This window comes from Grammomys surdaster, unplaced genomic scaffold, assembly GCF_004785775.1.
Source record: "Grammomys surdaster isolate TR1022 unplaced genomic scaffold, NIH_TR_1.0 126036, whole genome shotgun sequence".
Lineage (NCBI taxonomy): Eukaryota > Metazoa > Chordata > Mammalia > Rodentia > Muridae > Grammomys > Grammomys surdaster.
Genome location: NW_021620849.1, coordinates 4,740,365 through 4,755,679, shown reverse-complemented (window position 1 = coordinate 4,755,679; position 15,315 = coordinate 4,740,365). Strand labels below are relative to the sequence as shown.

General features: G+C 41.7%; 1 protein-coding gene across 1 annotated transcript in view; it reads right to left on the bottom strand.

Moving 5' to 3' along the window:
• Adamtsl3 (ADAMTS like 3) overlaps nt 1-15,315 on the bottom strand; it is a 284,359-nt gene that overhangs the window by 178,291 nt on the left and 90,753 nt on the right. Inside the window, exon 4 of the mRNA XM_028754834.1 lies at nt 7,656-7,783. Coding sequence (XP_028610667.1) covers nt 7,656-7,783 — 128 coding nt within the window. The remainder of the gene's footprint in view (nt 1-7,655; nt 7,784-15,315) is intronic.

Genomic DNA, 15,315 nt, shown 5'->3' with positions numbered 1-15,315 from the left:
CACATGAGAGAAAACACATGATATTTGCCTTTCGAGCCTGACTTAATTCCATTAATATGATAAACTCCAATTGTAGTCACATTCCTGAAACATGACATAATTTTGTTCTTTATGGCTGAATAAAATTCTATCATTCAAATATATGTTATTCATGTGTATGTATATATGTGTGTGTATACACACACACACACACACACACACACACATTATCCATGCCTCTATTAATAAGTAGATTTCATAACCTAACCATGGTTAAATAACAAGGCTACCTTTATGCTAACTTTCCATAACAAGATTCCACAGTCTGCAGGCTATATGCATTCTGCCTCTTTACTATACACAAGGTACGCGGACCAATATATGTGCACCTGAAACTTTTGCGAGAATAGTAGTACCCATGTCCTACAGTGGAAATTTTTTTCCAGTCATAATTGAGACCAATGTATTTAAACTCCTTAGGCTAGGATAGAAACTCTGCTTGGGAGGGGTGTGAACCATAAAGGTTCCTCCTTTCGACTAGAGTTCCAGTTCCTGAGCTCTGCCTCACGTAGCTCCCGGCACAGGCTCCTGTACTTATTGTGGAAGTAAACTTCTGTAAGCTGGGTTCCCACTTCCACCACCAGGACAGACAGAGGATCAGGACAGACACACACTCCATTCTGGCCTTCAGTTTTCCCTCGGGATCCCCTTGAGTTCTCATTGGTTTAGAGTTAACTTTAAAAGTATGCATGTCTAGTTTACCTGGAATTTCTGGGAGAGTGGTCAAATAAAACTTAGAATAAAATTTCTGTGCATCACGTGTTTTTCTAAGAAATATTTCAGGGGGTTTGTCTACTGCTCATTCAGTTTCTCTTAAGGGTGATATCTTAAGAAAGTCTAGCACAGGGACTCACCCAGGGACATACCCAGGAAAGTTACAGTATGGGACACTTCTGTTATCACAGGGATCCTGCAAGCTTCCCTTGGTAGCTGCACCCCCTCGCTCCCCTCTTATTCCACCTCTTGGAAGTTGCTAATCTGTTCTTCATTTCCGAAAGTTTAATCATTTCAAGAACATTGTGTAAGTGGAATGATGCAGTCTTTGGAGTCTTGCTTTTTTAAATGCATGTTAATTCCCAGAGATTCACCCAGGTTATTCTGTCTGTCACTGACTTATCTCTTCTTACTCCTGTATTCCATAGTTTAGATGCACCATAGTCTGTACTCACACAACAAATGACATTAGCTTTGTCTCACTTTTTGATTATGGTGGATAAAGCTTCTATAAACAATTATGTACAGTTTGTTTGTTAAGGTTTTTTTCTTTCCTGGGATAAATAGCTAAGATAATAAGTACTAGGTTTCTATACATACATACATACATACATACATACGTACGTACATACGTATGTACATACACATACATACATACATACATACATACATACATACATACATAATTTCATTTACTCATGTATATGGGAGGGGGAATGTTTGCAGTAGCCAGAAAGGTTGTTGGATACCCTGGAGTAAGAGTTACAGGCAATTGTAAGCTCTTTGATATGCATGCTGGGAACTTGGGTGCTCGGCAAAAGAAGTAGATACTCTTAACCACTGAGCCATCGCTCACTCACCCCCATTTTTCACTTCTGCTGTTCCGTGTTTTGCAGTCCTCTGTATGTTTAGAGAGATTTTATGCGTAGGTTTGGGTCATTATAAATGACATTATGTTTTAGATTTTAGTGACTGTCCATTTACCATTAGTAAGAGAAACGATGTAGATTTTTGTGTGTTTAGTCTGCACCCTGGGCCCTGCTAAAGTCACTTTTGAGGTGTATAAGTTGTTTTATAAATTCCTTAAGATTTTCTATGTAGACAGCAATGTCCTCTTCCAGCAAAGGGACTTGCTTCCTTTCCTTGTCGTAGTGGCTAGAGAGAAGTCCAGCATTCTGTTGAGTGATGGCGGGAAGGTCAGCCTCACTTAGCTCATTCCTGCTGTTTGGTTGAAGGGACGAGCTTCTCTGCTAAGTCTCCAATAGCTACAGGTGTTTGGTGTTCTTTATTAAATTGAGGAAGTCCCTTTTTAGTCCTATTTTCCTAAGAGTACTCTATTGGTGTTGACTTTTGTCAAATGCTTTCTCTGCATCAACCGATAGGACCCTATGTATGTTCTGTTTAACCTGTTAAAATGACACTGACTGATTTTTGAATATTGAGCCAGCCTGGACTAACCATCTTGATGTACAATTCTTTTATAGATTTGTGAATATGAATTGATGTATTTAATTTATAACTTTTACATTTATATTTATGCCCTATTCTTTCTGTATAGTCTTTCTCTGGCTTTGGTATTTGTGTTATACTTCATTCATAAAATAAACTTTAGTATATTCTCTTATTTTTTTGAAAATTGTCTACAAAAATGTTGTAAATTCTTCTCTCAATTCCTTTAGACTTTGCCTGGATAGGAATGAATAGTCATATTAAAAGTTCAAATTCTGTATTACAGAGCTATTTCAATTGTGTATCTTATGCTAACCATACACCATAAGCTTTGTGGACTAATAAAAGTTAAATTCTGGTGCAACACCTGGGGACTGCCTGAAATGATTTGATTTTCTCTGTATGAACGCAAAAGGCTGCCTGTGGCCACAGAAGCTCTGTCTTCAGTGAGCAGCAGTAAGTGCCAGACAAATAACTGGTCAAGGGATGAGAAGAAGCGATTGTTGGATGCTTAGCCATAAGTGGGACATCTGCAATAGCCCCTCCAGCGCAGGAACACTGTAGAAGATGGAGCAGAAAGAAGACCCAGAGGAAGGAGTGGCATGCTGTGGAACGCTATTTTCCAGCCACAGCAGTTACTACACTCACCTTGAGCAATGGCTGTGATTATCTCAATAAGGCCTGCACAACTTTGAACCCATCACCATACTCACAGGGCCAGACCCACCCTGAGGATCAATGGTTTCTGAGGAAGAAGAGACTTTCTTCAGTGGTGCAGCTGCTAGTAAGGTAATCATGCTTCTGCAACACTGATACTCACATGCCTGTGTAAAACTTCCTAAGTAAGCTCACTGTTATATATACATAATATGTGCAAGAACCAAACATTTAGAACAAAGAACAGGGACATCACACCCTGGGATGGTTAGACTCTAGCTTCCCTTCCTTACTTCAGCAAAAGGCTCTGTTCTTTGAAGGAAGATAACTAACAGTAAAGTCCTCTGAAAAAGCCATATGGAAATCTACTGTTGAGAAGTTTCCTCACACACACACACACACACACACACACACACACATGCACACATTAAAACATATGTGTGTGCATCAGTGAAGTTTCCCTCTGAGAGGTGGTGGGAATAACGAATAACGTCTCTCCCAGGTGTCATAGGATATCAAACAAAAGCCCAATGCCAGATGTATGTTTCTTCCCTTTGAGTAGTTTGGCCATGACAAAGACATTGCCTACAGTCAGTGGGTCAGTGGGTCTCATAAACTCCAGAACAATACAGACTTTGGTCATTGCTCTTGGTTACCCTCTAGAACTTTCTGGTAGGATCATATTGCCGAAGACATAAGATGCCTGAGTCATTGAACACGTTAAAACCAAGCTGGTTCTGACCTGGAACCTTCATCCCTCCTGGCTAGGTTTCACAGTTTCAGAAGGAGCCTTACAGGCTACTGAGGAAGGAGAGCCATCAACAGTCTTACCACCTGTGAACTTTGCAAGCTGAAATAACAACCAGCCACAGAAGGGTCCCATTGGTGCAATTGTGGCATGAATACCTTAGGAGTAGCCAACTGCTTTCTGATTGGACTTAAGCCCCATTTCACAAGACAGAACTCACACCAGGTACTGTTAATGGGGCCAAGAACTCATGGGTGGGCAGAGCATGGATCCTAGGGAGAACTTACTACCATTATTCAGCTAAACGGGCATAGTAGTAGACTGTATCTTAAACACTTACCTTTATTCCCTTAGATCAGTGAAGCTCTCAGCCTTCACCATCAATGCTTCTATTTGTAGCACACAGTGATTAATAAAGGGATCATACGATTGGTCAAAGTGCAGAGAACAAGAGACTGTGGTGTGCTCAGCTCTTAGTGGGACATCAATACCCCACACAAGGCTCAGGGATCATCACAAAAGAGGAGGAGGGAGTTTATAAGAGCCAGAGGTAACAAGGACTGCTGTGAAATGGCACTTTCTGGTCATGACAAAGACATTGCCTACATAAACTTGCAATGACATGAGTGTCTGCATAAGACCTGTACAAGATCCAGCCAGCCAGAATTCCATCACCCTGAGGAGCTATTGGCAAGTGATAATTTCTGGGGGTTGGAAAGTAAGTTTTCTATGGATGGGCCCATGATAGGCTGGTCACACTCCAGTAGACAAGCCACAGATGGCTCATACTATGTATATATGCACCCCCATTGTCCTCTCACAGATTGTCACCATTAAAGTGGACTCAATGGGCTCACAAAGACTTCATTAAGGTCAGAAGGAAAAGTGGTAACAGCTGAGAGGAGATGAAGGGGGAACTTTCAGTGGATTTGATTAAAACATACTACATTCATGTATGAAGTTTTCAAACAATAAAAAAATGATCGTGTGTTCTTGAGAGATGGCTCAGCGGCTAAGAGCCCCTGCTGCTCTTTCAGAGGACCAGAGTTCAGATCCCAGCACCCAGCCCACTGCCACCCATGGCTCTAGCTTTAGGGGATCTGGTACCCTTGTCTGTCTTCTGAGGGCATCTGTATGCACACACATACAGATGTATTCCCTCTCTCTCTCTCTCTCTCTCTCTCTCTCTCTCTCTCTCTCTCTCCACAAATAAATAATAAAATATATTTTTAATAAATAATCACAATAAAGATTATGTTCTTATCTCCAGAGTTAGTACCTACACTGTGAGATAACTGAACACAAGTTTCTTGGGGAAGATCACATTTTTACCATCAAGTACCTGGGTAAAAATTATCATTCAAGTTCCAAAGAAAGACAGCTTCAGGTACCCAGTAATCTCCTGAAGGAGGAAGTGTTCCATAAAAATGAGAGATATGGCTGCTGGCACTGAGCTAGCTTAGGAGTGGGCACAGAAGGGGAGACTCTAAGCAGCCCTACACCCCATGGCTGAAGCATTTGCTACTGAGAAATTCAGATGCCACAGAGTTACCACCTTCAGTTTGATGTTCACTGGTCACACCAGTGACCTCCAATGTTAGCTCTGATCCAGTGCTCACACAGACAGTCCTGCTAAATCAACCATGTCACAGAACAAAGCCAAAAGCTTCGAGTCAGAGAAAGGGAGTGGCAGGAAGGACAGGATCTTGATAGTGTTGCAGAGTTTAGAGCCAGAGGAGAGTTCTTTGGGACACCCCCTGAAGAGTTCATCATCCTGTCTCTTACTGTTGGTTAATGTGTAAATTGTAGCCAAGGAACTGAAGGGCTGAGAGACCAGCAGCCTGTTAGAGACAACTTTGAGCATGTGATCACCTGCACTTACATGAGGGTCAAGGTATCCCGCAGAGCACAAGTCAAGGGAACAAAAGGCAAGAGAGCTCAAGGAACTGAGTCAGAGCTGGGCAGTGGCTCAGTAAAATCCCCCAGAGTGCCCCTGGGAGCTAGCTTTAAACACTTTCCAAGGCAGAGACCATGACCCTCTGCTCACAACAGTAGGGTCCCTTTCCTCTGATGCCCAACACTTCCCTTCTGAGCAGGAGCAGGACAGACAGAAGCTGAGCAATGCTCTCCTTATCCACACACAGCCCACTTAGGATAAAGGAGCCATAAACTCCCAGGATCCTGCCGTGTATCACATGGAGAGATAAGGTCCAAGCAAAACCAAAGTAATTTTAAATAAATTGAGAGCTGTAAATATTTTGATTCTATGATGAGGGGATGAAAATTACCATCAATGAACCTTAGTGTATTCTTCCAACGTCTTTTTAACGAACACAAGTGTAAGGAATAGTGTTTTAAAGAAGGCAGTGAAGTAAATGCCACTTCTTTGCCATTCTAGCTATTGTTAATCTAAAGTTATTCATATTCCTCGGATTTGGGGATTACACAGAGACATCCAAGGTATGCCTCACCTCTCGGTTTTCATGCTAATTGCTCTCCCCTGGCCCCAGTGACTGAGCAGCACTGCAGAGGAACTTACCCTTTACCTAGGAAGTCATTCTCCACAGGTATGTGGAGAATGTATGTGTGTGTGTGTGTATACATATTTATGTGTGTATGTATATAATATATACATATATATTCTACTATTATAAGATATGCCATCATTCTTCTGTATGTTACAATGTATTTAGAGTAGTGAAACCTTGATTTCTTAACAGAAATGAAAGAAAAGATCAAGCATTGTCCTTACCTTCACTAGACTAAGCCTGGATTCAGTTCTATAAGCTGATGTCCTGTCAAATTTTTCTCTAGATGAAACTAACACCATGCTCCACCAGCCTTGTCCTGTCTCCCTGGATGAACTAATTTTTCCTCCTTCTCAAAGGAATCTGTGTTCTCTTCATCTACCATGCCCTGCACTATCTTGAGGAAACTGAAGGACATACTTAGTCACTTGTCTAATAGACTATGAAACAAACATCTTTATGGAACATGAACTGAGCAGAATAAAGATGCTCCCTGGTGTCTCTTCTGTGTAGCTCGAGAAAGCATTAAACGTCATTGGTTTACTCTTTCACCTAACAGCATCCAACATCTAAATCTCTGTAACCTAGGAGTCTTTTGTGTGGGAGCAGAAGATAAGGTTCCATCAACCTGAGGAAAAAGGGGGTTACCTATGAACAAGGGTTTAAACTTGCCCTTGAATCACAGCCTCCAAAACAGCAAGAACGGACTTACTAGAGACTTTGGGCCTTTAAAACTAAGCTGATCTTACATTTAGCATGCGGTGTGTGTGTGTATGTGTGTGTGTGTGTGTGTGTGTGTGTTATGCATTTGAATAGGTGTGTACACTCATCTGAGTGTGCACATGTTTGAAGGCTAGATGTCACTGTCCAGCATCTTCCTCTTAGCTCTCCATCTTATTTTTGAGGCAGGAGCTCTCACTGAGTAAAGGAGGTTCACCATTTTGGTTAGACTAGCTCACCAGCCAGCCCTTGTGACTCATTTGTTTCTGTACATCCTATACTAGGTTACAGGTGTGTACCGCCACTCCTGGCTTCTATATGGATCCTAAGGATCTGAAGTCAGGTCCTTAAGCCTGTGCAGCAAGCATTTTACCCACTGTACCAGCTCCTCAGTTTCTGCACTACCTTCTTAACCCATGGTAGGTTCACAGAAAGTGCAAGAAAGGAATTGTAGTCACAGCCTCTCAAGGACTGCCACCAAGGTAACCTAACCTTTAATCCTTAAGCCCTGAGGCTATCAAGCCAGCAACTGAACTTAACATGCCTTCACTTTCTTAGGACCAAAGTGTCTGGTTTTTTGAACCCTATGATCATCATGTAGCCAGGATAGATGCATCTGCAGATGTAAACAGACATACCTGGAAGTAGCACCATTCCCATTTAGGCATGTTAACTTGAGATTGGCTCAATTACTATCAGCAGACAGTAAGCCATCAGATGGAAAATGTCAGAGCATACCTTCTCCGCTTCTCACTCACAGTCACTGACATACTCCACACAGCAGCCAAGCCACCACTGACCTTCCAGTCAGACATCTCCGCAAAGAATAGGAGGCTCCTCCTCCACAGGTCCGGGAGCAGTCACTCCAGTCTCCCCAGGCGTCCCAGTTGCCATCTTTGTCTTCGTCTGAATGAGCATTTCTTGAGGTCTGGATGTAGGGGGGAAATACAGCCGGTTATAGAAAGGTCAATTGTTACCTAATTCTATGCACAGGTAACATCCACCGTAGTCCAGTTCCATGAATGGGATAGCAGTGCTGACTGCCAAAGACTGCTAGGACACTGAAGGGAAGAGACTCTTCAGTGAGTGTAAAGTTCCTGCCAGGCACACTGAAAACGTTCCTGGCATGTGACACAGGACACTGGGCTTGCAGTTAGCAATACTGTATCACATACTTAAGTTGGTAAGGGAGTTAGATATTATCTCCTGGGCTTCCATTTACAAAGAGTGAAAGTGGAACTGAAGGGAAGGCTCAGCAGTTAGAGTATTAGTTGTTCTTCCAGAAGACCAGGTTCGATTCTCAGAACCCATGAGACAGTTATCCATAACTCCACAACTGTATGTAACTCCAGTTCCAGGGAATTCAATATGGAATACACATGGTGCACAGACATACAAGTAAACCATCCACAAAATAAAAAATATACAGAAAATACAAATAAATAACGTAAGATATAAATTGAAAAATAAAATCTCAAAAAATAAAAGTGAGGGAATGAGAAAAATATAGAATTGACATAACAGTAAGTAATCATATGTATTGATCATATATAACAAGAAATAATCATATTTATTAATTTCCCCATGATGCTTTATTAGAGTATAGTAACTGCATAAAATGTGTTGCATTATGACATTTCATAGATGCATATGAAACACTTTTATTATATCTACTAAAAGTAATTTTTAAATATTTTAAATTTTGAGATAGTATCTCACAGTGTAGCTCCAGCAGACCCTGAACTCACTGTGTACCCCAGGCTGGCTTCCACCTCAGGATCCTATTGCCTTGGTCCCCTAAATACTAGTATTTTAATGCTTTTTAAAAATAGATAAATCCTTGGTCTGGAGAAACTGCTCAGCAGCTAAGAACACTTGCTGCTCTCGAAAAGAACCCAAGTTTGATTTCCAGCAAACACGTGGTGATTCATAACTGTTCATAACTTCAATTCCAGGGGAGCTAATGCCCTCTTCTGACCTCGGCAGGCACTAAGCACACAAATGGTCTACAAACGTACTTGAAGGTAAAGCGCCCACACATAAAACAAAATGAATAAATATAATAAAAATGTTTTTTTAATCTATAAGTTCTTAAAATATGTCAAAATGAAATCCAGATCCATTAGAAATTTATATTAAGGTACTGAAACCATAAAGTACCAGAAAAATCACATGCCATACAGACACTGACAGTCATATGGTTAACTTAGGAAAGGCTGTCATATTTATTAACAGGGTGGGTGTGGGAGCTCCCTCATAGAAGCAGGGGGAAGCGGGATGGGATGGGGGTTTGCAGACGGGGAACTGGGAAGGGGATAACATTTGAAATGTAAATAAATAAAATAACCAATAAAAATAAACAAACAAACATAAAAATAAAAAGGCTGGTATAGCTTAATTTCTTTAAAATAAAAATATAAAGCGTATTCTCTCTATCTTCATATAAAGACAGCCTACTGAACACACACAGGAAACACGGCACTGAGAGGACAGAATCTGAGCTAGAAGAACACACATCAGATTGGCTCTAAGAGAAGAGGTGGGACTCGTCCTCGCTGTCCCTGAGAAGAGTCTCGGGAACAATGACAATACTTTAGTTTTCTTTATCATTCACAAAGACATTGACAGCAAATACGCACAAGCTTGAAAATCAGCACTAGGTGGGTTATCACGGGTGGTGATTCCATTACTTTCTGAACTTGGGTGGCTTCTGAAACTTCTTTTTAAAAAATATTTTAGGCCAAAATACCATCATTGGATGACAACATCCTATCTGGCTACAAGTCTGTATCCAGTTTAACACAGGTAAGTCTGCACATGGACACGCTCAGGTAGATAAAATGCTTCAGTGAGTGAGGGGACTTTAAATGGCTTTAGTAACATTTTCTGTGGTGTCTCCATGCTTTGTAGCATTTTTTAAAAAGGTCTTATTTTTATGTTACATTTAATTATTTGTATTCATGTGTCTGGGGTGGAGTGGTACATGACTGAATACAATCTACTTTGGAGGCCAGGAGCATCAGATCCCCTGGAGCAGAGTGTTATAGGTGTCTGTGGTCCTCCAGAATGGATGCTGGGAACTGAATTCCAGTTCTCCAGAAAAAGCAGTAAAGTGCTCTTAAGTGTTGACCCATCTCTCCTGACCCCTGCACCTTATATTTAATAGATAAAACACATAATGTCTCAGTTAAATCTAGCAAGCACGCAAACAAAAAAAAAATCCATATCCTCCTGGGCTATCGAAATGTTCAAGTCAGACAGAATTTAATGGGTAAGTTGTTAAAGAATGTAAAGATACAGGCGAGAACTGTGAAGAGGATTATGTATGACAGACAGCATGTGCCTTAACTAGCTATTGCCCAGGTTCCCCTAAACCTTCGGGCAAGTTACACCATCACCCTCTCCCCAAGAAAGTTAAATTGGTGGGGGTGGGGGTTTGGTAGGGAAGACCTTCAAAACTGAAATGGAAAAAATAGTGACAGGAAGCAAAAATGAAGGTTTTCCAATAATGTTCAGTCAGGTTGCACCAGCCGTCGCTCCGACAGCTTGTATTTATAGCACAGTGAACAGCCCTTATAGAGCAGCGCTTCAGCCTGAGGAGAGAGACGGAAGGGATAAATATTTGGCAGCTGATCAAATCTGTCATCAGGAATGGGAGGTAATGAAACCCATACTATTTACTGTTCTAATTAAGACGATGTTCAGTTTGATTTTCTGCCCTGAATGTCACCAAACATAACTACATTCTGTCTATCACCGTATAGAACGAAATATAAAATTCTAATTCATGGAAAAATACAATTAGCAGTCTAATGCCCTCATCTAGACTTTTAGATGGGGTGACTCCAGATCGTTTAGGCAAATATTTAAACTGTACACAGCTGAAATTGGTTTTTCTTCTTGTCACCCGATATATGAATTGGTTGAATGTGAAAAGTTGAAAAATATCATCATATATTTTTTAAACGAAAGTTGAGAGCTCCCTGCAATATTGTTTTAATTTGTTTTTATTCCCACCATCCCATCTGTTCCATTTCTAGTTAGAATCGGGTTTCTTTCCATAACTCCTCCACCTTCACTTACAGAAAACATCTTGATTCTAAAATAATTAAAACGGGCACATTATAAAATGAAAACATCTGGTTTCTCTGATTGGATCCGTCAGATTTTTTTCCCCTTAAGAAAACAGAAAGCAAACGGCATCTCAAGGAGTCCTGGTAGTGTTTTAGTTCTCTGTTAGGATGGCTAGGTTCCTCAGACCCCAGCACCATTTTCTGCCAGTCCCTGGCCCTGTCATGCATTCTCCCTGGCTACAAAGTAGCAACAATGTCCCTGATTTTACCCACTTCTCTCATCTGAGCGTCTTTTTCTGGAATTCCCATTTCTCTAGAAAAGCTGACAATGAGCCCCAGTCTTTCTCCCTGGAAAAAGAAAAAAGAAACTTCTAGAGTTTTCCCAAGCCTCTAGTATCTGTCTAAAACACTCTCTGCTCTCCCTGCTCTTTCGTGACTAAGTTCAATCTCAGCATACAATTAAGGATGCAAATTTTAAATCTCAAAATGTAGTGTTTAGACAATGGCATTATATCTAAAAAGAACAGAGGCCATGCATTGCCCCATGACCCAGATTCCCATGTGTGTGTGCACATGCATATGTGTGTATAGTACATGTGTACACATGGATGTGGAGACCAGAGACTAACTTTGGGTGTTACTTCTCAGGAGCAGTCCACCTTGATTTTTTTTTTATTCTGAAACAAGGTCTTGTATTGACTTGCGGCTCACTTCTTTGAATGAGCTGGTTCATCAGCCCAAGGAATATGTCTTAGCCTTCCCAGCCCTGAGACTACAAACAAATGCTATGGCTGGCTTTTCTGTGTAGGTTCTGGGGACTGAACTAAGCTATCTCCTTAACCTATGATAAATCTCTTTTGATAACGTTTCCTTCTTGTTTTTCCTCCCTTCTTCCTTCTTCTTTCCATTTAGTGTTTTCTTTCCTCCCTCCGTCTCCTTCCCCCTTCTCTTTCTTCTTATCTCAGGCGATATCGTCTATTGGAACTCTCTATGGAGGCAGTATTACATAATGATTAAAGCAATTACAATAAGCTTTTAACCTTATCAAACTCACATTAAACCACAATGGTCACCATTACTCTTGCAATACTAAAATCACATAAGAAGTCACACCGCATCTCCGTGTAGCTTGTGAGTGTGTCACAAATTCCAGAAGTTGTTGTTCTTAAAAATAACATCTCCAGAATAAAGACGGCAAGGCCAGCTCTCCAGTTCCTGCTTATGCAAGACTTAAAATTAATCACCAATAAACCTCCCCTTGTTGCTCTTGGCTCAGGGGTCAGCCTGCTGAGGTCTGCTGGGACCCTGACCCTAGCACCCATCTGTAAGCCATGCTACTTGGCTTTGCAGCCTCCATGTGTACCCCAAGTCACCGATAAGCATGCTAGACATAGCTTCCTAACCAGACGGAATTCCTCTGATGCGTGTGTCTGCTTTTTAACAGTAATAAGTAGACTATGATGCCAGGAGGGTAGCCCATTGAGAAAGAAGACCTGTGAATATAGCTTAATGCTACCACAAAAATATGAAACAGTATCAGTCAGCATTGTCAAATATTGGGATGCAGAAGAGAGTTGTGGGGGATGGAGAGACAGCCATCCTGGGAACTGGGTAAAGCCTTCCTTGGCCGTGGTGGCCACCAAACCTCCTGAGAGAAGAGGTATGTGGTAGCCTCATCTTGTCCAGCCCAATCCTAAAGCCCAGTGGCTACAAAGACAGAGCTGGCTTCATGGTAACCCAGAGCAGGCAAGTTTTGTTTACCAGTGGGCACTGCTTTTCCCAATTCCCCTTTCAAGCATCTCTTTAAGACTGCCTTAGGTGATTATTTACATTCCATGAAGACACTGCTTTATAAGGTAAGTTATTAAATGAACCCAGTCAAAGTTTAATTCAACCAACATCAAGTCTGTGGCCCTGTGGCAGACAAAGACCTAAAGAACCATATCCTTCCTAAGGCAGCTGCTGTTCTAGCAGACAGGGCAGTGGCCCAGTCCTTGTCTTGGCTTATGTCCTCTCTAAATGTCACAGCTCCTCTGGTGGATACTCCCAGCACCATCTTCAGGTGAACAATGCTTTGAGAACCATGCGTGTCCAGAGAGGGATGGGGCCAATACAGAATCCCTTTATCACTTCCCCTAGGCAAATTCTGTTTCCCTCTGTGTGATTTCTCTTCTGATGCTCATTTCCTTTGTGATCAGGAATCCAGTCAAACATAGGCAGTGAGCTATCATCACTCACAGTTAGCGTTCCAAGTCTTGGATCCCCTCCACTGCTGCTGGGATCCACTTGACCACAGCATTCTTTTGATATCGCAATGATACCTTATCCCCCACCCCACCCCATCTTTGCATTATTGCAAGTGGAGCTGCACTCCTGGTTTTCAACAGTCTGCCATTTTATCTGGGGTATTTTGTGAAGAAAGCACGTTCCTGGCTGGCATTTATGGGCTTCCAAGCATCTGCTGGTTCCCTTATCCAAACAGATACCTATGGTCAAGGCTCTGCGCCAGGAGCCCTTAGAGGGCAGGCATGGATCTAATCCCTCAAGCACCTTTCAGTGAGCCAGAAGGAAGAGTGGTCACTGTGAGTTGACATTTATCCTTAATTGTCAAGGAAACCAGATACATAAGCTGTGTGTTCCATAGCCTTCCTAGGCAGAGCTCAGAGCAAGGTCAGCTTTTTCCCCATAGAATGAAATAACTCTGTGGGAACCATATGCCCCTCTCATAGAAAAGTTTGGGTTGCATATAAGCCCTTATATTTTTATTACTTTTATTTTTTTACAATCCAGTTGTTGCCTCCCTCCCAGTCCACCTTCCCACAGTTCCTCACCTCATTCTTCCTCCCCATCTCCAAGAAGATGTCCCCTTCCACTCCCTCCAGACCTCCCTATTCCCTGGGGCCTCAAGTCTCTCCAGGGTTAGGTAAGTCTCCCACTGAGTCCAATCCAGGCAGTCCTCTGCTGTATATTTGTCAGGGGCCATGGACCAGCTCACGTATGCTGCCTGGTTGGTGGCTCAGTAACCTTTATTTTTGCTTGTCTCTATTTTCTAACTGCTAATGAATTATAAACACTTCAATTTGTCGCTTTTTGCATCATTCAGTGTGTATGCATATGCACTTGTATACATGTACCTGTGTATGTGTATATTCATGAGTATGTGTGTGTCCATTTATGTGTGTGTGTGTGTATGTAATAAAACAATTTTTTTAAAGAAAAGAAAAACACCAAGGGAAAACCTGTAAGAACACAGCCAAAGAAGCTGTGTGCATTTTGTGTCGTCATTTGCTGTAGACTATCAGGCTTAATGATCGCTTAGGAAATCATATTTTCCCAAGTAAATTCTAGCTTGGGAAACGTTGGATGAAAAAAAAATCCCCCAAAGATATTGTTTACTCATTATACAATCGCTCTTGGCAAAAGCCCAGAATGTGGTCGGAGCGAGTGTGTTCACAGTCTCATAAAGGCTCCGGTCTTGCTTGCTCTTCTTGGATCCCCAGGCATAAATCAAATCATAAACCATTTCCCTGACAAGTTCTTAAATCTATGCGTTATACAGAATAGGGCCATTCTGCTGGCTTTGCTAACACATTAGTAATTAAACACAGATTTCACATCTAAGGTCACTTATTGGAAATGCCATATTAACAGGTCCATATTAACAGCAACTCCAAATGAACTGACTTCCAGTGGGACATTACTTCCCAGACATCAAACAAAGGTTCATTCCAGTCTTCCCACAAAGGTTATTTGAGGAGATCTCAAACCACTCGGTTTCTGTTAACAGTAGATACATTCTTTCAGGTTAATACTACCTTAAGGTCTTAAGCAGTAAACCTTTAAAATTATGAATTGGGCGGATGTCATAAAAATGTCACTCAAGCTGTCACACAGATCAACAATTCAATTCAGCCAGGCTGTATTAAACACAAGTACAGGCACTACTGATAAATTCCCAGGATTCTGAAGCTCACCTCTCTTTCTCCAGCTCATACTATTCTCTGCTAAAATTCACTGGCCTGTGGAGTTTGGACGTCCCTTTCCTAGCCAGTCTTTGTCTCTGATCACTGTTCCCATCATAAGAGAATTTTAGTCTCACTGATTCACTGCTGTACGGCTTCCCACTATTATGCATCTCCCTGCCAGACACAACTCAGTCTGCACCCCCATAGCTCACAGCTCTTGCTCATGCTTCCGTTCACACTCCGACGCAATGCATTCCTCACTATTTCCCTAAAAACAAGTTAGTCAAATCCTGTGTGTGCATGTGTGTGTGTGTGTGTGTATGAATGTGCATGCCTCTGTGTGTGTGTGCATGTGCATGCCTGTGTGTGTGTATGTGTGTGTGTGTGCATGTGCATGCCTGTGTGTATGTGTGTGTATGTGT